Raw genomic sequence first — 23,959 nt, 5'->3', positions numbered from 1 at the left:
ATGGATTACTGGAGCCAAAAGATCGGATCACATCACTTCAATTTTGCATGAATTACATTGGTTACCAGTTTCAAAGAGGATGGAATTCAAAGTGCTGTGTTTTGTTTTTAAAGCTTTGAATTTAGTATGTCCTGAATATTTATCTAATAAATTATGTAAGTATTCTCCCTTAAGAGAGTTGAGTTCTTCACAGAAAGGACTCCTTCAACTAACTGGTTTGGACACTGTTAGGTTATCTCCGAATCATAAGCGAGCCTTCTCATATGTTGGACCTTTTCCTATGGAATTCTTGGTGGAACTGCTTTTCTGATATCTCTTCATATTATGCTTTCTATAAAGCTGTGAAGACTCTATTGTTTCAACAATATTATGGTTGACTCATGGACTATTTTTCATATTACTGTATTTTGTATGTTATATGTTTATATTTTTACTGTAAGCTACCTTGACATAAAAGTATATTGCAATATATCAAATCAATAAATCCAATTTTAAAAGTTTCCTCCTTCACCTTGTTTAGAGATGGAGTGGGGAAGAGCTATTCAGATCACCCAGAGCAGCTACCAGAAAGCTGCTCTGAATTCTTCACTTCAGTCTTCCCCTCACTCATCTGCTCACTGTATGTCATGTACCACATGAATGATGTGCAAGTAATATCTATGGGATGTTGGTGTGTAAGAATACCCACATGCATGTTTTTCTTTAAGCTGCAAAGTTGAAGACATTTTACCAGGCCTGGAGAAAGCTCTGGTCACTACAAGCTATGACAGCTTCTATAGCATCAGAATTATCCCACGATGCTCCAGTACAGGAGCTGGTGAGGCTGCACAGGTGGTCAAGGGACCTGAATTCAGTAAATGCCAGCATATCCTGCACCTTCTCTTCCCTGAAGCCAATTACTAGGAATCCAAGAAAATACTCTTTCACCGAAAGGATGGTAGATGCGTGGAATGGCATCCCAGTGGAGGCTGTGGAGATGAGGACTGTGCCAGAATTAAGAAAGCGTGGGACAGGGGGTGTGGGATCCCTTAGGAAAGGAAGAGTTAGTGGTTACTGAGGATGGGCAGACTGGATGGGCCACTTGGCCCTTATCTGCTGACATGTTTCTATGTTTCTACTGCTCTTGAACTGGCTCAGTACTTTTAATGTGTAATGATCAGCTGAATGAAATGAACTCTCTAAGTCTGCGTCTCCTACACAGCCTGAAAATGCTGTTGTGCTCCCAGATATGGAAGTGCATCTCTGATCCATGAACTCATCAGTTCTCTTCTGCAAAACACACACACACACACACACACACACACACACACACACACACACTCTCTCTCTCTCTCTCTCTCTCTCTCTCTCTCTCTCTCTCTCTCTCTCAGGCACATCACAGACTAGGATTTTGTCTCTCTTAGGAGCTGATTTGTTGAACAAAATTTCACAGGGCACTTCTCAAGTTGCTCCAGATTTATCAATAACCGTCTCCCAGTATTTTCAACAGGAAACATGCATCATCTTCCCCAAATGAGTAAACACACACCCTGTACATACATTGCTGTGCAACTGCCTCACAAGCTTGCCTGCTGCTGGGAACAAGCATGCTTGTATTTGCCTGTTATTGGGTGGCTGCTACTCCAGCAAAGAACCCTGCAGTGCAGAGGATAAACTGTCCTCTGTGTTTGACTCTGTAGCCAGGGCTAGCTTGAGGCTAACTGGCAAATTGGGCAGCAACAGAAACTGGTGTCCCCCTCCTCCTTCAGTGGCAGCAGGTACAACCTAGTGGTCCCTACTTTGTAGGTGGTGATATTTAGGGTGGTTGCTGGACAAAAAGGCACCAGGGCAAGGACCACTTCTAGTGTCCCTTTTTCTCTTGGGAATGCATATGTACAGGTTGACTAAAAAAGGAGGTGTGGCAAGCCCCCTTCCCCTGGCTTGGTGGCCAAGGTTGTTACCCCACTTGTTCAACCCTGATAAAGTTTCTCGGAACAACAGCCCTCACTCCCTGTGCTCTAGACCCCAACTTTCTCTCCCCACCCAGCAGGGTGGTAAATGAGGTCCGGAGCAGAGGGAGTGAGTGCTGGTGAACCAGAACCATTTACCACCCTGCTAGGTGTGGGAGAGAAAGATGGGGTCTGGAGCACAGGAAGTGAGTGCTGGTGTTCCAGAACCATCTTTCTCTGCCCCATCCAGCAAAGTTGTAAATGGTTTGCTACACCAGCACTCGCTCTCTCTGTCTGGACCCCACCTTTCTCTCCCTCTTCCCTCTTCCCCCTGCACCACACATTTCTCCTCAATAACAGCTGCCGAGTATAATCATCTCTCCATCCAACCCTGTCTTTCTTTCCCCCTGACCACAGTGTCCAGCACCCTCCTCTCTCTCTGCAGCTCAGCAGTATTGCCCCCTCTGTTTCTCCCCCTTCCCTCCATCTTCTGGCTGAGGTTCACTCTCCTTCCTTCCACATAGGCATGGCCATAGTGCAGCATCTTCGGTCTTCAGTTAGCGGCAGCTTCAGCACTGGATCTGTACAATCACAGCTCTGCTTTCCACATGCACACATGTCCCGTGTTCTGCACTAGGAGTCAAGCTCTGCACTCAGCAGCATCCATAGCACCTTGTGTGACCACTCTCCCAAAAGCTGACCAGTCCATAGGAGTGCTACACGATAGCCGACCACATGCTTTGTAAGCAGACATATGTAGAAAAAATCTGGAAATGCCAACATCAACTCTTTACATTATAAATACGATCAGACACTTGTCTGTGTTAGTCATATTTACACATTCCTGTCTGTCCACAGGTCACAGAGGGTGATTAATATAGTAACACATGGCCCAGTGCAGGTAGATCTGCCCCAGCTCATCACTCCTCTTCACGTAAGTCTAATACAGCAGATGGATAGAATCCAGACATCTCGCTCCCTTCCCAATCCCCGAAAAAATACTTTACAAGCAAGCAAATAATTGCAATGCTAGGCCTGGAGGTAGAGCTGTTCAGGGCCCAAAGGTGCAGTTTCTCAGGGTTTAAGTGTGATGGTCCATGCTTACAGCTACACAGGGCTGCAGTGTTGAGGCCCATGGACGGACTTATGGTTACTGTGGGCTGCAGTGTTGGGGCCTGAAGATACCAGGCCTCAGGACTCACTGTTAGGGCCCAGCTTACTGCCACAAAAGGCTACAGTCTTTCTCTGACGCAGCGTTTGTAGCAGATGGTCTCCAGGTATTAGTGTCTTGGGTTGCTCTCTTTCAACATCACCAGTTGGCTTTCACCGCTTTAATATCACTCACTAGATTCTGAGCTAAACAGATACCAAAAATCTGCAAGAAGATATAAGAATGCTGTTAGTACATTAACCCAGAACTAAAGTGATATGAAATGTTATAAATAAATAAATAAATGAATAAAATAAAAAAATGCCTGATGTAATCCAAACACTCTCACTCCATAACCCACAACACAATGTAGGAGCAGGCATGGGAGAGGTGTGCTCTGTTTCCAAATGAAGGGGGGGGGGGCGTAGCTAGGAGGTAGGAGGGGGATGCTCTGGATGGGGGTGTGGAGGAGAAAAGGGGCTCTGGGTGAAGGAGTGACGGGGGAGGGGGTTCTCTATGTCATGGTGTGCATGCGGGGGCTCTGGTTTGAGGAGTATAGATGAAGCTGTGTTTGTGGCTGGGAGGTAAGTGCAAGGTGGGGAAATCAAAGGTGAGCTTTATACCTGTAATAGTGCAATTGCCACGAAAATCCCAGCTACCACTATTAAATTATCCTGCAGCCATTTCTCAAACTGCCCCACACAGCCTTTAGTGTAGATGTAACTCTGCTGCTCCAGCTCCTGAGGAAAGAAAAGAAGACAAAATATTTGTGTGAGCAACAGGGAAAAGCAAGATGCAAGACACAGTGCACAATGATACAAGACACAGTGCACACCCAATACACACACAGCTTCTTTGACAATCAGAGAACCCGGAGACGTGAAATTTTCTATGAAGAAACTACATGAAAAAGCTGCACCCTGCAAGAAACCCCGGACCAGTTAAGACACTCCAACCAAAAATTTTCAATAGCACTAACTCTACAAATCCTCCTCTAGAACTGAAGTCTGGAGTCCATTGTTAATCTGAAACCTCACAAAACGGGACAGAACCTGGTGAAGGCTGGGGCTCCAGTTTTTTAACCTGAAACACTGAACCAGAAGACTGGTAACCTCAGGAAGCCAAGCCTCACCCTCCACAGTGACAGAATGTGGCCCACAGAGAAAATGACATCAGATAAAGACCATGTGGCTCATCCAACCTGCCCATTTATACCAACTACTAATCTCTACAATCCCTTCTTCTCCTTCAGAGCAGTGGTGCCCATTGTGTGCAATGTGAGCCTGAGGATGAGTCTATGAGATATTATAAGATATCCGACCCCTGATGACCCCCCGCCATGAAGAGCAAAACACGAACGGTGTAGGGTTCGGTGAAATTTAAAAGAAGGGAGCGGTAAAGCAGAAACATCGGCTCTAGTATTGGATATTGCCCTGGTTAAAGCTTATGGGGACACCGTAGCACCCCTTTGTACTCAGCATGTGGGGGATTTTCATGATTTCTTCATGTTTTGAAAGTGTCTCACCAGTCGGATGCAATTATGAAGCTTTATTGACTGTGTATCATCTTTTCGACACATATTGACACTGTGCTTGGCGTGGTGGTGAAGAGCGTGGACCCTGCAGGAGAGACTATTGGATGGACTTTTGAGATAAGTACATCATCCTTTATTGGGACTCTCAATTGTTTGCTGTATGAAAGGGTTGTGGACCATTATTGCTTCATTGTAGAGGATATTTTAATCCTTAATACTACTACTACTACTACTACTTATCATTTCTAAAGCACTACTAGACGTACGCAGCGCTGTACACTTGAACATGAAGAGACAGTCCCTGCTCGACAGAGCTTACAATCTAATTAGGACAGACAAACAGGACAAACAAGAAATAAGGGAATATTAAAGTGAGGTTGATAAAATAAGGGTTCTGAACAAGTGAATAAGGGTTAGGAGTTAAAAGCAGCATCAAAAAGGTGGGCTTTTAGCTTAGATTTGAATACGGCCAGAGATGGAGCTTGACGTACCGGCTCAGGAAGTCTATTCTAGGCATATGGTGCAGCAAGAAAAAAGGAACGGCGTCTGGAGTTAGCAGTGGAGGAGAAGGGTGCAGATAAGAGAGATTTACCCAGTGAACGGAGTAACGGATCAGGCGACCCTCACGGGGAGGAATGCTGGCTTCGGCCTAACCCCTGGTAAGCCTTTCCTAAGCTAAGAGGTGCCCAGCTCTACCACCGGCTGCCTTTCAGGTGCTGTGAAGGACTTGCAGCTCATCTGCATATCCTTACAGCCTTCTCCGGGGTGACACCCAGGTCCACTCCGATCCACCCAGGGCCTCCGCTCTAGGTGCCCAGCACTCCCACCAGGTGCTGTGGAGGACTTGCAGCCCTTCTGCATTTCCTCACAGCTGTATCCGGGGTGACTCCAGGTCCACCCCGAGCTTCCCAGGGCCCTCGCTCCAAGTGCACAGAGTCTCCAGATGCTTTTTGGCTAGGATTCCTTTAAACACTATCACTCCCTATGCCTTAGCTGCTGCCTGCTGTTCCTGTCCTAGCCTTCCTGCCTTCCTCCTCTACTCCTATCACCTTAGCCACTTCACATCTACCCGCATCCACCTTAGCCCCTATATATGGCCCCTGTACACATTCTCTTCATCGCCCTGTCCCTTCCTAACCTCTTCCCCCCTCCCCTTCCACTGTCTACCTCAGGAACTCACTGCCCACCCTTGTCCCATCCCGTCCTGCTCATTAGTCCCCTACCCTACCTCCCCCCACCCCCCACCACCTCCCCAGCTCTCCTGCCCCCCTCGTCATTCCTAGCTCTCAACCTTCTACACTTCCTCCCCACCATTAACCCATCCCCATTCCTCCTTAACACATCCCGTCTTCGTCATCTTCGTCGACCCTCCTCCCCCACTCTCCTCCGCACTCTCTTACTCTTTCTCCTACTTTCCGCAGGTGACATCAATCCCAATCCAGGTCCCCCCCACCTCTCCTCTCCGATCCCAGAATGCCTCCAATCTCATCTCTATTCCCCTTCTCCCCCCCCCCCCCCGCTTCCCTCCCCTTCTCGTGTGCCCTATGGAATGCCCACTCAGTATGCAACAAACTCTCCTTCACCCACGATTTGTTCATCTCCCGTTCCCTTCAACTGCTCGCTTTAACTGAAACTTGGATAACCCTTAACGACACTGCCTCAATCGCAGCCCTATGCCATGGAGGATATCTTTTCTCCCACACTCCCCGCCCAGACGCATGCGGTGGAGGCGTTGGGTTTCTTCTCTCACCCTCTTGTAGTTTCCAACCCCTCCCCCTGCCACAGTCTCACTGCTTCTCATCCTTCGAAACTCATGCCATCCGGCTATTCTACCCGACACCACTCAGAGTTGCAGTCATCTACCGCCCCCCTGATAAGCCCCTCTTTTCCTTCCTTACTGACTTCGACGCTTGGCTCACCGTCTTTCTTGATCCCTCATCTCCATCCCTCATTCTTGGTGATTTTAATATTCACGTTGACGACCCATCCAACTCCTACGCTTCTAAATTCCTCACTCTGACATCCTCCTTTAACCTCCAACTATGCTCTACCACCCCTACTCACCATAATGGCCATTGTCTCAACCTCGTTCTCTTCTCTTCCTGCTCACCTTCCAATTTCTGCACCTCAGTCCTTCCTATCTCAGATCATCACCTAATCACCCTCACACTTCATCACCCTCCCCCTCAACCTCGCCCAACTATAGCCACTGCCTTCAGGAATCTCCAGGCCGTCGACCCTCCTACCCTATCCTCTCACATCTCCAATCTCTTCCCTTCCATCTCGTCTTCCGAATCTGTCGACACGGCTGTCTCTGCCTACAATGAAATTCTCTCCACTGCTCTGGATACCCTAGCACCATCTGTCTCTCGACCCACTAAGCGCACTAATCCTCAGCCCTGGTTAACCCCTTGCATCCGTTACCTTCGCTCCTGCACCCGATCTGCTAAACGACTCTGGAGGAAATCTCGCACCCTGTCAGACTTCACCCATTACAAATTCATGCTATCCTCCTTCCAGTCCTCCCTATTCCTTGCCAAACAGGAATATTATTCTCAATTAACTAATTCTCTTGGCTCCAACCCTCGTCGCCTCTTCGCCACCCTCAACTCCCTACTTAAAGTGCCCTCCGCTCCCCCCCCCCCCCCACCCACTCTCTCCTCAAACACTAGCTGACTACTTCCGCGATAAGGTGCAGAAGATAAACCTTGAATTCACTTCCAAGCCTTCTCCTCCCTGTGACTTCTTAACCCACTCCCCCAACCAACCTAGCCTGGCCTCCTCCTCCTTCTCTGAGATCACCGAAGAGGAAACTGCTCACCTTCTCTCTTCCTCTAAGTGCACCACCTGTTCCTCTGATCTCATTCCCACCAATCTGCTTAACAATATCTCTCCTACAGTCAACCCCTCAATCTGTCACATCCTCAACCTCTCTCTCTCCACTGCTACTGTCCCTGACACCTTCAAGCACGCTGTAGTCACACCACTTCTCAAAAAACCATCACTAGACCCCACCTGTCCCTCCAACTACCGTCCCATCTCTCTTCAAATTACTTGAACGCGCTTTCCACAGCCGCTGCCTTGATTTCCTCTCCTCTCAGGCCGTCCTTGATCCGCTCCAATCCGGCTTTCGCCCACTACACTCAACAGAAACAGCACTCTCTAAAGTCTGTAATGACTTGTTCCTTGCCAAATCCAAAGGTCACTATTCCATCCTCATCCTCCTCGACCTATCTGCCGCCTTTGACACCGTCAATCATAATTTACTTCTTGACACACTGTCCTCATTTGGGTTCCAGGGCTCCGTCCTCTCCTGGTTCTCTTTGTATCTTTCCCAACGCACCTTCAGAGTATATTCTAATGGCTCTTCTTCCACCCCCATCCCGCTCTCTGTTGGGGTTCCTCAAGGTTCTGTCCTTGGACCGCTTCTTTTCTCGATCTACACCTCTTCCCTGGGCTCGCTGATCTCATCACATGGTTTCCAGTACCATCTGTATGCTGATGACACCCAGCTTTATCTCTCCACTCCTGACATCACGGTCGAAACCCAGGCCAAAGTTTCGGCCTGCCTTTCAGACATCGCTGCCTGGATGTCCAACCGGCATCTGAAACTGAACATGGCAAAGACTGAGCTCCTTGTCTTTCCACCCAAACCCTCTTCTCCTCTTCCCCCACTTTCCATCTCTGTTGACAACGCCCTCATCCTCCCCATCGCTTCAGCCCGCAATCTCGGAGTCATCTTCGACTCCTACCTCTCCTTCTCTGCCCATATCCAGCAGACAGCTAAGACCTGTCGCTTCTTCCTCTATAATATTAGCAAAATTCGCCCATTCCTCTCTGAACAGACCACCCGAACCCTCGTCCACTCGCTCGTCACCTCTCGTCTTGACTATTGCAACCTTCTTCTCACTGGCCTCCCGCTTAACCATCTATCCCCCCTTCAATCTGTCCAAAATTCTGCCGCACGTCTTATCTACCTCGTGAACCGATACTCTCATATCACCCCTCTCCTCAAGTCACTTCACTGGCTCCCGATCCGCTACCGTATACAGTTCAAGCTTCTCCTTTTAACCTTCAAATGCACTCAATCTGCAGCCCCCCAGTACCTCTCTACACTCCTCTCCCCGTAACCTCCGCTCTCAGGACAAATCACTCCTATCTGTACCCTTCTCCACCACCGCTAACTCCAGACTCTGCCCCTTCTGCCTCGCATCACCATATGCCTGGAACAGCTTTCCCAAGCCCATACGCCATGCGCCCTCCCTGCCCATCTTCAAGTCCTTACTCAAAGCCCATCTCTTCTCCCTTGCTTTTGACGCATAACCACCTTCCCCACTCATGATACCTACACTGACTACATAGTTTGTAACCTTTAGATTGTAAGCTCTTTTGAGCAGGGACGGTCCTTCCCCATGTTAAACTTGTACAGCGCTGCGTAACCCTGGCAGCGCTATAGAAATGCTAAGTAGTAGTAGTAGTTCCTGGGGAGGAATGTAGGGAGAGATTAGAGTGGAGAGGTACTGAGGAGCTGCAGAGTGAATGCACTTGTAAGTCAATAAGAGGAGTTTGAACTGTATGCGGAAACGGATAGGAAGCCAGTGAAGTGACTTGAGGAGAGGGCTAATATGAGCATAACGACACTGGCGGAATATTAGTCGTGCAGCAGAATTTTGAACAGATTGAAGAGGAGAGAGATGGCTAAGTGGGAGACCTGTGAGAAGCAAGTTGCAATAGTCTAAGTGAGAGGTGATAAGAGTGTAGATGAGGGTTCTGGTAGTGTGCTCAGAAAGGAAAGGGCGAATTTTGGTGATATTATAGAGAAAGAAACGACAGGTTTTAGCAGTCTGCTGAATATGTGCAGAGAAGGAGAGGGAGGAGTCGAAGATGACCCCAAGGTTATGAGCTGATGAGACAGGTAGGATGAGTGTTATCCACAGAAATAGAGATAGCTCAGAGATAAGTGTGTATATGAGTAGGGTAACAGCCAGTGTGTTTTTTCTAGCAAAAAAGGTGCTGGTACTCAAATACTAGGCCACACTTCAGGTGTGGGGTGATCATTGAGGGACCCACCCCACAATAGCCAGGCCCCCTGCAACCAGTCATAGAATCTATGAAAGGGCAGAATTGGTGTGTAAGGCCTGAGCTCTTTCATTAAAAATTGGGGACCATGGGTCAATTTTAGCAGACAATGGAAAAGGTGCTGGTACTCAGTACCCCCAAGTACCCCCTCAAAAAAAGCCCTGTAACAGCACTATTTTAGTGAAATTGTGTATTTTAATTTTTTTTTTAATATTTTTGCATAATTGGAATAAAGTTTTTGTAACTGACCATAGTTCTGGTAGTATATTGAATGAACATTTAATGGGGGTATTCTAAAAACCCAACTAGGTTGGGGTTCCCCGGGACATATTTGGAAACCAGGGCTGTAATCCACTGGATTTCAGAAACTGCAGTATCCTTTATTTTACTCACTGCTGAGGTCAGACTAACGGGCCTTCACATTACTTCCACTTTCATGAAGATGCCTAATATGACTTTCAGGAACTCCAATGTAAAGGGAATTTACAACATTCTAGGCAAAAAAGTAAGAAATCTGATAAACTGTGTTAGGCACCTCCCTAAAGAGAGATGCGAAGATGAGGTAATTGATACAGCTGGAAAAAAAATACTTCATTAGTTCCAGTGAGGACCTGAGCATGGAAATCAATGTTACAGTCTAAATACAATTCCAGCTAAAGGGGAGAACTTCAGGATCATACACACTTGAGAAAGGCAAAGGCAAACCTGGGGTTTTTCCTTTCTCAAAGTTGCTTCCAATTTTGGGGCAGGAAGCGTAATAGAATAAAAAGCAGAGCACAATAACCACTATCCCCAAATCCATAAACAAGAGGCACTAGCTCACCTGCTTCAGTCGTACATCATAGCCACACTGAGTGTTGGGAACATCTTCCTGAAGATGAAAAAGTAACATTCAAAAATCTGCAGGACCTGGATGAGCTGATCCTACTCACACCATTAGATTTCCACTCTTTCCTCTATCTTCTCCATCTGCATTCTTCTCACATCTACCACTTCCCTATGCACTCCACCCATACCCCACCTTCTATACCTTCACTCTCCCCACCTCTAAGCCACCTACAATCCCATGCTTCTGTCCTCCTAACCTCTTCCCCACCCATAATCTCATTCTTTAGCCCTCCTGACCTCTACCCCACCCACAATCCCATCCGTCTGCCCTCCTGACCTCTACCCACCCACAATCCCATCCTTCTACCCTCCTGACCTCTACCCACCCACAATCCCATCCGTCTGCCCTCCTGACCTCTACCCACCCACAATCCCATCCATCTGCCCTCCTGACCTCTACCTACCCACACCCTCATCCATCTCTATCCCACCCACAGTCCTATCCTTGCATTCTTCCTTGTACTCCCCACTCGAATTCATCTTTCTACTCCTTCCTAAATCCTACCCTGGTAATAGCAGGGGAATACCAGTGAGAGGGGAAGTGATTAATCCAGTTTACTAGACACCCCTTTCCCCTCTCCTTACCGCTGGGTCCTTAACACAACAGGAGAAGGGCACACCACAGCGCTCACGACTTGGATTTGAATCAGTGCAGTTAAAGTAGATGTTGAGATTCCAGTCGTTGGGTCCATGAGCACCACAGCAAGACCACTAGGACAAGGAAAAGAGACAACATGAGAAACAGGAAAATACAACTCTATCACTCACACCCCCTTCCCTCTGCCTCTGAGCTCTGCTGGGGAATATCACCCACACCCCCTCTCATTGCCTCAGAGCTCTGCTGGAGATTATCACTCACACCCCCATCCCACTGCCTCAGACATCTGCCAGGGATTATCATTCACACACACTCTTCCACTGCCTCAGAACTCTGCTGGGGATTATTGTAGGAGTGGAACACCGGATACTACCCGAATACTACTGCCTACCAGAACAACCTCATGTTTTGTGCCTATTTGATGGACTTATACTTATGTATTCTACCTCTGCTTTTGGCTTTTAGCCATACTTTATCACTGCACTGGACCATTGTGCCTTACTCAGTTTATTGTTTATTAATGTAAGACAGAATGCAGGGCTATTAGACATATAGCTTGTAACTGTAACTGTAGTAGCAAGGCGTATACGAGATCAGCTTGCACGTAGATGCCCCATGAATAGGTGGCCTTGGAGGGTGCTAACACCCCCGCCCTGCATCTCTGAGCCGACGTGCCTTATCTCCTGTGCTAGAAAGGAGCATTGTGTGTATGTAGAATAAGCTGCTAAGTTTCGTTTCTCTTGCCAGTATCTTTTCAGTATTATGACGTGTGTACGTACTGAGAACTACAATTATGCACTGTAAGAACTACAACTGTTTACTGCGCATGCCAAATGTGACGTGTAAGGGGCCTAGTGCGCAGGCCCAGTAGGGAAGTATAAATGTAAGTGTCAGGTGATTTGCGACACACAGTGTCCTGAGACTACTCGGTACTGTTCACTTGCTAGCAATAAAGTTGCCTTGTTTGGAACCAAATTTGGCCTTTTGTCTTCTGATTTACTAGCCTGTTTCATTGGCGAGCCAGCCAGGAGTGTTATCAAAAGGGAAATCGGATTATATTCTTCCCCTCCCCCACTGCGGTCGGATCGGGTCATCGATCCCCTTCCGAGAAGGTGGTGAGTGGCCACCGCTGATTTCAGCGTCCATCTCCCGGAGGAGGGCCGATCAACTCCGCCTGACTGTAGAGGGGGCTGTGTGGTTCCGGCAAGGCACCTTTTTCTATTTCAGAGAGAAGCGTACGACGGCGCGGCCTGCGACCCCGGCGGACAGGCGAGTATACTCTACGTAGTGACCGGCCCAGTAAGGACCGAAGAAGAGGCGTGATCACCCTCTTTTAGCCAGTGACTAATACGGACTATTGGTATAAGACTAGGTCCCGAAACTCACTAGGCTCCGACGACGAAACCGAGCGGCGAACGGGAGGGTTTCTTGTGGCGTATGAAAGTGTGTGAATGGGCTTGCAGTTCCAGGCCGGGCGACCGCGATCTGGTCAGGCCGAGTGTTGAACCTTTTGTGTCTGGTGGAACGAGACCCCTTACTCCTCCACCACCCCTTTCCCCCTTTGTCCGTCACCTGTCCTTTGGCACTCAGGTTAGGATGGGCGGGGGTGGGTCCACACTGTTAGATTTAATGACGAAACACTTTAGCGAAGTGTTCGATCAAGATAAGTGTAGCAGGGCCGGGATGATACAGCGATGTCAATTTATGTGGCCAGGGCTAGGGATTGCTGAATGGCCCCCGGGAGGGTCATTTGAGTATGAAAAGGTGGCGGCGGTCATGAATATTGTCATAGTTGAAGGGAACCCAGGCTGCCCCGAGGACATTCCATACATCCAAGCGTGGTTGGATGTAGTCCGGGATCCGCCGGCTTGGGCCCAACGGAAGGTAGAGAAAGCCGCCCTCATGGTGGTGAAGCAGAGGAAGGGCCGGAAAACTAAACTTAAAGCCCTGCCGACCTATGCCTTCGCTCTCCAAAGCCCGGCAACCGCTGCCGTTCAGAAGGCCGCAGGGACCGCCCCTATACGGCCGACCGCCCCTAGCGTAAAGGCCACTGAGACCACGCCCCCTGCTACCATTGTTAAGGCAGAAACCACGCCCAGTACTACCAACACACTTTCTAGAATGAAAACCCCGAAGGAAACCCGAGGGAAAGTTCAGGGTTTGCCCGAAAAGAAGCCCCCAAAGGCCCCGATACTTGCTACGACGGAAGCATACGAAGACGATATTGCGCCACCGCCATATGCCCCTATGTACCCCGGCTTCGCGGGCCTAGCAGAGGGCCCGGATAACGCCGGAGCCTCCGGGTCAGAGTCGGAGGCCGAAGAGATTTCCCGACCAGCCTCACCTGAACCAACGGGCCACGCGACTACCCGGAAGAGTACACGGGGGGTGAAGAACATTACCCGGTTTCCCCAATTAAGTCCACAAAAGGCCATCCCTCCCGGCCGTAAAGGGGGGCCCATCAATATATACCCAGTCCGACTATCTACCACTTTTACCCCAAACCCGACAGAAGAAGGGGGTCAGCCCATTGAATCAACAGTTTATAGCCACGTTCCCTTCTCCAGTGCCGACTTGTACAATTGGAAATTGCATGGGCCATCTTACGACCAGAAGCCCGAGCAGTTGGTAGAATTAGTGGAAGGCATTATATACAGCTATAATCCTACGTGGGGAGACCTTAGACAACTAAGCGCCCATATTCTGACCACGGAAGAACGCCGTCTCTTACAACAGAATATGGAGCAAGCTGTCCGGGATGCGAACCCGACTCATGCTAACTTACAGAATCTAATAGAAATGGAGGCGCCCCTCGCTGCCCCTGCGTGGGATTACCGGACCGTTGAAGGCCAGGCCTTTATCCGCCGGTATCAGCAGGCGTACCTGGCAGCCTTGAAGAAGGGGAAGCAGAAGGTTACAAATATGGGGAAAATCCATAGTGTAGTCCAACTGAAGGACGAGAGCCCGGGGGACTTCCTTGAACGACTTATGGAGGCATTCAGAAGGCACAGTCCAATAAACCCTGAAGATCCCAAGAACCTCCCAACCGTGGTTATGAGTTTTGTTAGTCAGTCAGCACCGGATATAGAAAAAAGAAAGCTGCAGAGAACGGAGGGGTTTGAAGGGATGAGCATCAGCCAACTGAAAGCTATAGCTGATCGCGTATTCGGATATCGCGACCAAGAAGAGAAGACGGAGGCCCGGAAGGAATCGACCAGATGGATGCGGGAGAAGGCGGATGTGTTGGCCACGGTACTGGAAGAGCGCCTGAGGTCTAGACCAAAGGGGAGGGGCAAAAGGACAAGAGGAACACGGTCCCCCATAGGACGTAACCAGTGTGCAAATTGTCGGCAAGAAGGGCACTGGTGGGCTGACTGCCCAGAGGAGATACGGGACCGCCCGAGAGAGGAGGAACCATGGGACCGCTCGAGAGAGGAGGGGACTAACGACCGCACAGGGGGCCCCAGACGAGGTCGGGGCCGAGGCCGAGGAGGTCGAGGATGGGATGACCAAAGGGAATGGCAGATGGCTGTTGACGCTACCTGGGACAGTACCGCATGAAGAGACCGGGAGGGCAGAGTCCCCACTGACCCTCTGGTGGAAATTCGGGTGGGGACGCAGTCAATGAGAGCTTTACTAGACACGGGGGCCCAACGATCTGTAATCACCACTGCCATAGCCCCGGCCACAAAAGAAACCATACCAATTGTGGGGGCCTCCGGGAAGTCCCTTGCGGCGCCCCTCCTCAAGGAACGCCAAGTTCAGATCGGAGGGACGATGGTGTCTCATCAGTTCATACACATCCCCGGATGCCCAGTCCCCTTGATTGGTCGAGACCTACTCTGTAAGCTCCAGGCCACCTTGAAGTTCAAGACCACGGGGGAGGTGGAAGCTAGCTTTGAAGATCGGCCAGTAACACTTGTCTGCCCAGTGAGAGAAGAATGGAGACTACACGCCCTCCCAACTGTAGGGCCCGGCGACTGTCGGTATGACCAGAACACCCCTTTTGCCCAGCAGAGGCGGGCCCTAATGGATGAAGTGCCTAATGTATGGGCAGAAGTGAACTCAGGCGGACTGGCCGTAAATGCTATCCCCATATGGATTGAACTCAAACCAAATGCCCAAGTCGTCAACCAAGGACAATACCATATCCCTTATGCGGCCCGGCATAGTATGCAAATTCACTTACACAAACTTCTTCAACAGGGGGTCCTTAAACCGATCAGATCCGCGTGGAACACCCCATTACTGCCCGTTAAGAAGCCAGGCACATCAGAATACAGACCCGTCCAGGACCTGAGGAAAGTCAACAACCAGGTAGCCGACATAGTTGCCCTCGTACCGAACCCTTACTCCATTCTAGCCCAAGTGCCAGCCCACAGCAAGTGGTATAGTGTCATTGATCTGAAGGACGCCTTCTTCTCCATTCCCCTTGCTACCGACAGCCAGAAGTTGTTTGCCTTCACGTGGGAAGACTTACAAACGGGAAATAAGCAGCAATTTACATGGACCCAGGGGTTCAAGAATTCACCCACCCTCTTTGGTGACCAACTTGCCCAGGACCTGAAAACGTACCAGGACGAATACGGGCCGGTCGTCCAATACGTGGATGACTTATTAGTGGCCCGTGAAACGTACACGGACTGTGCAGAAGCTACCCTTTACCTCTTGAAAACCCTGGAAGCCCAGGGGTACCGGGCCAGTCGCAAAAAGGCCCAGATATGCGAGATCGAAGTCGAGTATCTGGGGTTTCGCCTCCGAGAAGGAACCCGAAGGCTCGGTACCCCCCGAACCCAAGCCATTCGCAACCAACCCACTCCTGCGAATAAGAAGGAATTGCGGGCACTCCTCGGAGCCGCTGGATACTGCCGGATCTGGGTCATCAACTTCGCTGTCCTGACCCAAGACTTGTACGCCAAACTGAAAGGACCTGAACTCGAGGGCCAAAATCTCCAGTGGGAAAAACACGAACTGAAAGCCCTTCAGGACCTCAAGGAGGCCCTTGTGGCCCCACCAGCGCTCGGACTGCCAGATGTGACTAAGCCGTTCCACTTGTTCATCGACGAAAAGAAGGGATTGGCACTTGGAGTCCTCACCCAACTGGTCGGCACCTGGCAACGCCCTGTAGCATATCTCTCCAAGGGAATGGACAATGTAGCACGAGGATGGCCGGGCTGTCTCCGGAGCATTGCGGCAGCCTGTCTGCTGATACACGAGGCCAATAAACTCACGTTTGGCCAAACACTTTTTGTGACCACACCCCAAGCCATCCGCGGCCTACTCGAGAGTCACAGACCCAGATGGATGACCAACTCCCGATTGGTTAAATACCAAGCCCTCCTGTGCGAAAATCCGGAGGTGCGGATCCTGGACACAACTAACCTCAATCCCGCCACTCTCCTTCCAGCCCCTGAACCACCATTCCACGACTGTGAGGAGGTAATGGCCACTGTGCATTCTAGCAGACCTGACCTCAAGGACCAACCCTGGCAAGGGGGCATTACCCTGTTCACCGATGGAAGCAGCCAAGTAATAGAGGGAAGTCGAAGAGCTGGCTATGCTGTTGTATCTGAGGATCACGTGATCGAGGCTATGGCCCTGCCGCCCGGAACGTCAGCCCAGAAGGCGGAGCTGATCGCCCTCACCAAAGCCCTCCTGTGGGCTGAAGGAAAAGTTGTTAACATCTACACCGACTCCAAATACGCCTTCCTCACCCTCCAGGTGCATGGAGCCCTGTACAAGGAGAGGGGATTTCTGACAGCTGAGGGAAAAGGACTCGCAAATGCCACCGAGATTTGCCAACTACTCGAGTCAGTCTGGAAGCCAAAGAAAGTAGCTGTGATGCATTGCAGGGCCCACACCGGCCAGACGGACCCTATCGCCCGTGGTAACCAACGGGCGGATGATGCCGCAAAAAGGGCAAGTCAGCTCCCTTACTCATCTCATCCTTCTGACCCCGTACTCGTCGTCCAGCTCCCCGCAGAGACCCCTATCTACACCTCCCAAGAAACGGAGTGGGCCCGACAAGAGGGCCTGGAGTCACGCAATGGATGGTGGATACTACAGGACGGGCGCATATGGATACCCGAAGCCCTGGCCTGGGCAGTGACCAAAGAGGCTCATGATCGCACCCACCTGGGCAGGGACGCTCTGGGGCGCCTACTTGAGAAGACCTACTACATCAACAAACTGTCTTTGTGGACCAAAAACGCTTCCAGTCAATGTGTAACTTGTGCCCGGAATAACCCCCGAACAGGACCCAGTCCTGCGCCAGGACACGTGCTCCGGGGCACTAGCCCTTTTCACGTTTGCCAGATTGACTTCACGCATATGCCCCCGGCCCGGGGCTACAAAGCCATCCTAGTCGCAGTGTGTACGTACACCGGATGGATTGAAGCCCAGCCCACTAGAACGGAAATGGCTAAAGAAGTCACCTCCCTACTGATTCATCATATCCTACCCAGATACGGTCTCCCCAAGCAGATAAATTCCGACAACGGGCCAGCCTTTGCCAGTGAAGTAACTCAACAGCTCAGTACAAGACTGGGCCTCGATTGGAAGTTGCATTGTGCCTGGAGACCCCAGAGCAGTGGAATAGTGGAGAGAGCTAACCGATCCCTGAAGAACCAGCTAGCCAAGCTATGCCAAGAAGCCAAAGCCAAATGGCCCGACCTGCTTCCACTGGCCTTGCTACATCTCAGGTGTACCCCCAAGGCTACCGGCCTTACCCCTTACGAGATGATGTACGCTAGGCCACCGCCACTACCCTCTTTCCCCGACTCCCTGCAGATACAGGGCGAGAATTCCTTAGTGAGACAGATGAAAGCCTTACACGAGGTAGTGCAGAACATCCAGCAATACACTGAGAGAGTAGCTCCCCTGGTTTTTACCAGTCCTATACACCGGTTCAGGGTAGGAGAGGAGGTGTGGGTGAAAGAGTGGGATGACTCTGACTGTCTGAAACCCAAATGGAAAGGGCCCTCCCTTGTTCTCCTAACGACCCCAACCGCTGTTAAAATTGCAGGAAACCCAGTGTGGATACATTGGACCCGATTGAAGCCTGCTGCTCCTACTAGCAGCGCCCCGAAGCGTTGGACTGCGCATCAACATCCTGACGCTCCACTACGGCTGACCCTAAGAAAGACGTGAACCGACAGATTCATGCCTGCCTCGCAACAGGAGCTCAGCTTTTGGACCCACTGCGTCTTTGGCTCTGTGTTCATTGCAGCCTTCATCGTGGGCCTCATTGTCTTCTTGCTGCAAAGGCTCGGATACCTCCCACCATATATATAATGCTGAGCCTACTCCTCCTCCTTTGCTCAGTCCCGAGCTATCCTACAACCCTGAGCCAGAATTGCACTGAATGCTTGCGCCTGGTGCGCCATCGTATAGAGGGAGGATATCACCTAGTTACCACCCTCATCCACCAGACGCAGCCCCCGGAAGGTAATTGCAAGCTCCTTCCGGCGTGCGCCATCATCACCCCGGATGGCCTCCAACAGTTCCACAGATGTCTCCAAGGCAACCTCACTGTCTGCCATAGTCCCACCAAGCCGAGATACTACAATGTCACCCTCAGTGTAGGACTCCCTGCGTATGTGGCCGGGCCCCCGGGAGTTGAAGGTGATGGCATTCTGTATTACGTCAATTCCACTCGCATCCTTGCTGGCGGTATCCCAACTGTGGCTACACTCACCTTCGACGTTTGCGCCGCCATGGACAAACACCCTTGGTCCCGTAAGTGTGGAAGCCAAAGTTGGCGTCAGGCATATGTGAACGACCACAAGTATGTCTGCCCCTTCAGTCCAGATATGAGATGCTGCTCCCCTTGGGTTTGGCTCCCCTGTGCCGGCGACACTCGAGCCTCGGGCTGGGAACGAGTATGCGCTTATACGGGAGGAGGATATGCCGGATGCACCGGCCTGGGCGAATTTCGTCGAGGTTCTGGTAACTATGTGTCCCTGGACTGGCCCATCCGAGGCCACGACATGCCCTGGAGAGGAACGTGGGGCCTTGGCATTGACGGCGGAGGGATGGATCCGCTGACGTATATTACCATATATCAAAGCCTTGAAACAAAGCCTCCCACGCACTACCAGACTACTGTCGTTGGGTACCAAGAGGTATTCGATGAAATCGCTCGCGCTGAAGAGGCAGCGACTAAGTTCCCCATCTCCACAGAAGCGCGGAATATGTTCCTCAACCTGGCCGAAAACATCGCCTTCTCCCTGGGAATTACCAACTGTTTCGTCTGTGGAGGCACGGATATGGGTGAGCAATGGCCTTGGGAAGCGAAGGAGGTCCGACAGCAAACATGGGATGCGCTCAACACTACTAACATTACCTTTCCCCAGCGCCCGAAGCCGTACGAATGGGCCCTGAGAACCAATATCATCGGTACCCTCTGCGCTAGTCGAGCGCCATCGAAGCGTTATTCTGTACCCGTGGGAGATTCCGCTTGCACGGGGGTCCTTCAGTTTAACGGCAGTCGACATACCTGGTGGCAGACGGACCGCCTGCCTGCCCCGGAGCCCATCTGGACTGAACCCACCTTGAACGCAACGTGGACACACGGAGGGAATGCCTCCCTTAAATGGGTAGCCCCGGAGGGCTACTACTATATTTGCGGGCGCAGGGCCTATGAACAGCTCCCGGCCCGCTGGTACGGTACCTGTCTCTTAGGCACCGTCTGACCTAGTTTCTTCCTTCTGCCCCTGCGAGTCGGCGAGACGTTGGGCATCCCCCTGTACGTGGAAAAGGGGCCTGATAACAGTGCCAGACGTAAACGGTCTCTTCTAAGCACCAAACCTAAAGTCCAAATTGGAGACTGGAAAGACAACGAGTGGCCGCCAGAACGTATCATTCATTACTATGGACCGGCCACGTGGGCTGAAGATGGCACATACGGGTACCGTACTCCTATCTACATGCTGAATCGCATTATCCGCTTGCAGGCAGTGCTCGAGATCCTTACCAACGATTCGGCACTTGCCCTCAACATTTTAGCCCGACAGAACACTAAGCTCATTACCGCAGTTTACCAAAATCGCTTGGCTCTCGACTACCTCTTAGCCCAGGAAGGCGGGGTGTGTGGCAAGTTTAACCTCAGTAATTGCTGCTTACAGATTGATGACCAAAGCCAAGTCATCAGCGAGATAACTGACCGCATGGTCAAATTAGCCCACGTCCCCGTCCAAACCTGGAACAGCGCTTGGGATTGGACTTCCTCCCTTACCAGCTGGTTGCCAACTTCCGGGAGCCTGCAAGGCCTCCTGGTCATGGGTGGCCTATTTCTGCTGTCCTGCCTACTAATTCCTTTGTCTCTTCCCTTAGTTTTCAGGTGTCTCCGCTCCACCATGGAAAGTATCGCTGACCGCCGGGCTGCTGCCCAACTTATGGCTCTCCAGGTGTATTCCCCCATTCCCCAGGCTGACGAAGCTGACGAAGAAGAACCTTGTGGCTGACGCGGACTTCTGTCCTCCCGAATCAGTTTATGAGCCAATACCCTTGTGCCAGCATAAGACCGGCTACAAAGGGGGGGGGATTCCACTAGGGGCCCTCCGTCTCAACCCCGGCGAAGTAACCAGCGGCTGCACAAAGGCTTAGGGCTCCTTGTGACCTCCTTGCTAATACTTCTTGTCTCTCCTTTCTGTTTTAGGGTTCTGGAAATGATACTCTCCATCAGAATGACTGTCTAGTATCAAAAGGGGGGAATTGTAGGAGTGGAACACCGGATACTACCCGAATACTACTGCCTACCAGAACAACCTCATGTTTTGTGCCTATTTGATGGACTTATACTTATGTATTCTACCTCTGCTTTTGGCTTTTAGCCATACTTTATCACTGCACTGGACCATTGTGCCTTACTCAGTTTATTGTTTATTAATGTAAGACAGAATGCAGGGCTATTAGACATATAGCTTGTAACTGTAACTGTAGTAGCAAGGCGTATACGAGATCAGCTTGCACGTAGATGCCCCATGAATAGGTGGCCTTGGAGGGTGCTAACACCCCCGCCCTGCATCTCTGAGCCGACGTGCCTTATCTCCTGTGCTAGAAAGGAGCATTGTGTGTATGTAGAATAAGCTGCTAAGTTTCGTTTCTCTTGCCAGTATCTTTTCAGTATTATGACGTGTGTACGTACTGAGAACTACAATTATGCACTGTAAGAACTACAACTGTTTACTGCGCATGCCAAATGTGACGTGTAAGGGGCCTAGTGCGCAGGCCCAGTAGGGAAGTATAAATGTAAGTGTCAGGTGATTTGCGACACACAGTGTCCTGAGACTACTCGGTACTGTTCACTTGCTAGCAATAAAGTTGCCTTGTTTGGAACCAAATTTGGCCTTTTGTCTTCTGATTTACTAGCCTGTTTCATTATCACTCACCCCCCCCCCCCCCCCAGTGCCTCAGAGGTCTGCTGGGGATTATCACCCACATCCCCTCCCACTGCCTCATAGCTCTTCTAGGGATTATCACCCATGTACAGTGTCTCAAAAGTCTCTTGGATCTTTGGGAGAATTTTTGCAGTTCCCCACTTTCCCATACATGCCGATTGCCTTCCATTTTTTTCCTTTTCCCACTATATGTCCTGGGAATCCTCCAACCCCCCTTTCTGAGAGCTGAGGATCACTGGACTGTGGCTTTCTGTTATTGCAGATCAAAACATTATCCTTCAAACTCTTCAGCACACACCACTTTTCCATCATAAAGAAAGAAAGGAAATACTCCAGTAATATTTATTCTTGTCTGAATTATTATACTGGAGTTTTAATGATAATGGGCAATTTGATTTCTATGACAAAATACAGAAGCCTAACTGTATGGGATTAGCCACAGGCATGTCCTGGTCCATATACTTAAAGGAGAAAAAGTATGTGCAATTTTCAATAGGAGATAGCTCTCTCCTTTAAGACGAAACTCCAAAACTACCTGAAACACTCGCCTGCTCCCTGTGTTTTCCCGGTCCACCACCTCAGCTTTTCTGCTACTCTGCAGAATCAGAGTCTCCTTCTCCACCACCCGAGACTCTTGCTCACTTCACTAGGCTGCATTTCTGTGGTGATCTGGGGTTTGAGAAGGAAATCCCCTCCAGAGAAAGGAGACAGCTGGAACAATGAATTCCACTGGGAGTACAGGATCTCACCAGCAGGTTAACGTCATACACTGTGCACACCTGTCCAGGTTTAAGGGCCGAATCCAGAGCTGCTACTCATAAATGGCCCATGAAGACAATGAGCTAATCAGTATCAGACAAATAGGGTGCAGAAGCAGAGGGAAAGCCACCACACGCTCAGCCCCAGGCTGGAGAGGCTTCCAGGATCTGTTAGGCCCTGATTCCAGTCAGCCCAGTGGTTACCATGGTGACAAAGCCAGCCCTGATATCTTTGTACTATTTATAAGATGAAAGCTTGAGTCTGACTCTCCCAAGGGAAAAATCCTCCTTCACTACAGTCCCGTGCCAGAGCAGCTTCAGACTGAGCCTTTGAGAGACAGATTTCAGGATTTCCTGTTCACAAACACACTGAACTGGATGAAGACTTTGAGAGAAAGAGAGAGCAGAACAGCAGTGCCCCATAGCAAACCAGTCACCCTTCTGCTATGTTCTGCAAGAGGGTTGGGGGTCCGCAGCTCTACTCACATATTCCTGTGCGAAGTCAATGAGGTTCTGCAGGTCGATGTCATCACGATAGGCTTTTACATTGTTATTAATGAAGAAGTTTAGCTGATCTTTGATCCAGTCTTTGAATACAAAAGCCAGGATCCCTGCTGTGAGTTCCAGGAAGAATATCAACCCCAGACAAACCGAGAACTGCAAAGAGGAGAAAACATCTCATCACATTAAAAATGTCTTAAGCTAAAGCCAAAAGGTTGGGGCAGGGACCTACCTGGCTCAGGGCCAGATAATCAAAAGCAAACACGGGTGCTAGAGGCCTTTAGCAATGGACTTGTACCAGCGTTTGCTTGCATCCCAAGATCAGAGCCAGCGAGCACGTGAAACCACGTGATTGCTGGCTCTCAACACTAATAGCATGCAAATGCATGCTAAACAGCGATATTAGTATTCTTCCCCAATGCTCAGCGGGCAGCATGTCAAACTAGCACACTGCTACCGCTGTAAACCCTACGCCACTTCGGAGCTGGTGTTAGGGTTTATAGAGCATTGGGGAGGAATGGGGAGCCCGTCGAGCATGCATCTGTATTCTAATGGGCCCCCCCACCCCCCAACTGACCTGAACACAAAAATAGCCCCCCTCCCCCAAGGAGCCCAACCCCAGGCTAGCAACACGTGGGCTGGAGGTCTGGCAGACCTTCAGTCCCTCTGACCTCTCAAGGGCAGGGGGGGGGCTGGAGATCCGGTGAGTCTCCAGCTCCTCTAACTGCCTTCACCCCCCCCCCCCCAAAAAAAAAAAGCCCTGGCGGCCCAGTGGGCCACAGACCCAACCCCCCCCCTCCCACCTGGTGGCCCCCTCTCCCCCCCCACACCTCCACAATGGAGAAAGGAGTAGCACTGGGCAGGGCTGGGCACTGCCATTTTGGCACTGGAACAGGAGGGAGTGTGCTACTCCCTCCTCCATCGTGGAGGTACCAGGTTGGAGGGTGGACCGCTAAACCGCCAGGGCAGGTGGGGCAGGTGGGGGGCTAGGCTAGCAGTCCATTGGGTCACCAAGGCTATTTTTGGGGGGGGGGTTGAGGGGAGGGGGTTAGGGGGACTGGAGATCTACCAGATCTCCAGCCCCCTGGGCCCTTGTGTCAGAGGGGGGTGGAGGGTCAAGTGG

The 23,959-nt window shown here is 50.6% G+C and overlaps 1 protein-coding gene across 2 annotated transcripts in view; it reads right to left on the bottom strand.

Moving 5' to 3' along the window:
* Window positions 1–1,428: 1,428 nt before the first annotated feature.
* TSPAN17 (tetraspanin 17) overlaps window positions 1,429–23,959 on the bottom strand; it is a 38,653-nt gene continuing 16,122 nt past the window's right edge. For both annotated transcript variants that reach the window (XM_030212621.1, XM_030212622.1), the window contains 5 exons: window positions 22,822–22,992; window positions 11,165–11,290; window positions 10,515–10,562; window positions 3,702–3,818; window positions 1,429–3,303 (listed from right to left, as the gene is read on the bottom strand). In XM_030212621.1, the coding sequence (XP_030068481.1) occupies window positions 3,238–3,303; window positions 3,702–3,818; window positions 10,515–10,562; window positions 11,165–11,290; window positions 22,822–22,992 (528 nt within the window). In that variant the 3' untranslated portion in view covers window positions 1,429–3,237. The remainder of the gene's footprint in view (window positions 3,304–3,701; window positions 3,819–10,514; window positions 10,563–11,164; window positions 11,291–22,821; window positions 22,993–23,959) is intronic.

The sequence above is a fragment of the Microcaecilia unicolor genome, chromosome 8 (assembly GCF_901765095.1).
Source record: "Microcaecilia unicolor chromosome 8, aMicUni1.1, whole genome shotgun sequence".
Lineage (NCBI taxonomy): Eukaryota > Metazoa > Chordata > Amphibia > Gymnophiona > Siphonopidae > Microcaecilia > Microcaecilia unicolor.
Note: the sequence above shows the minus strand (reverse complement) of the source record. Positions and strands in the feature narration are given on the sequence as shown.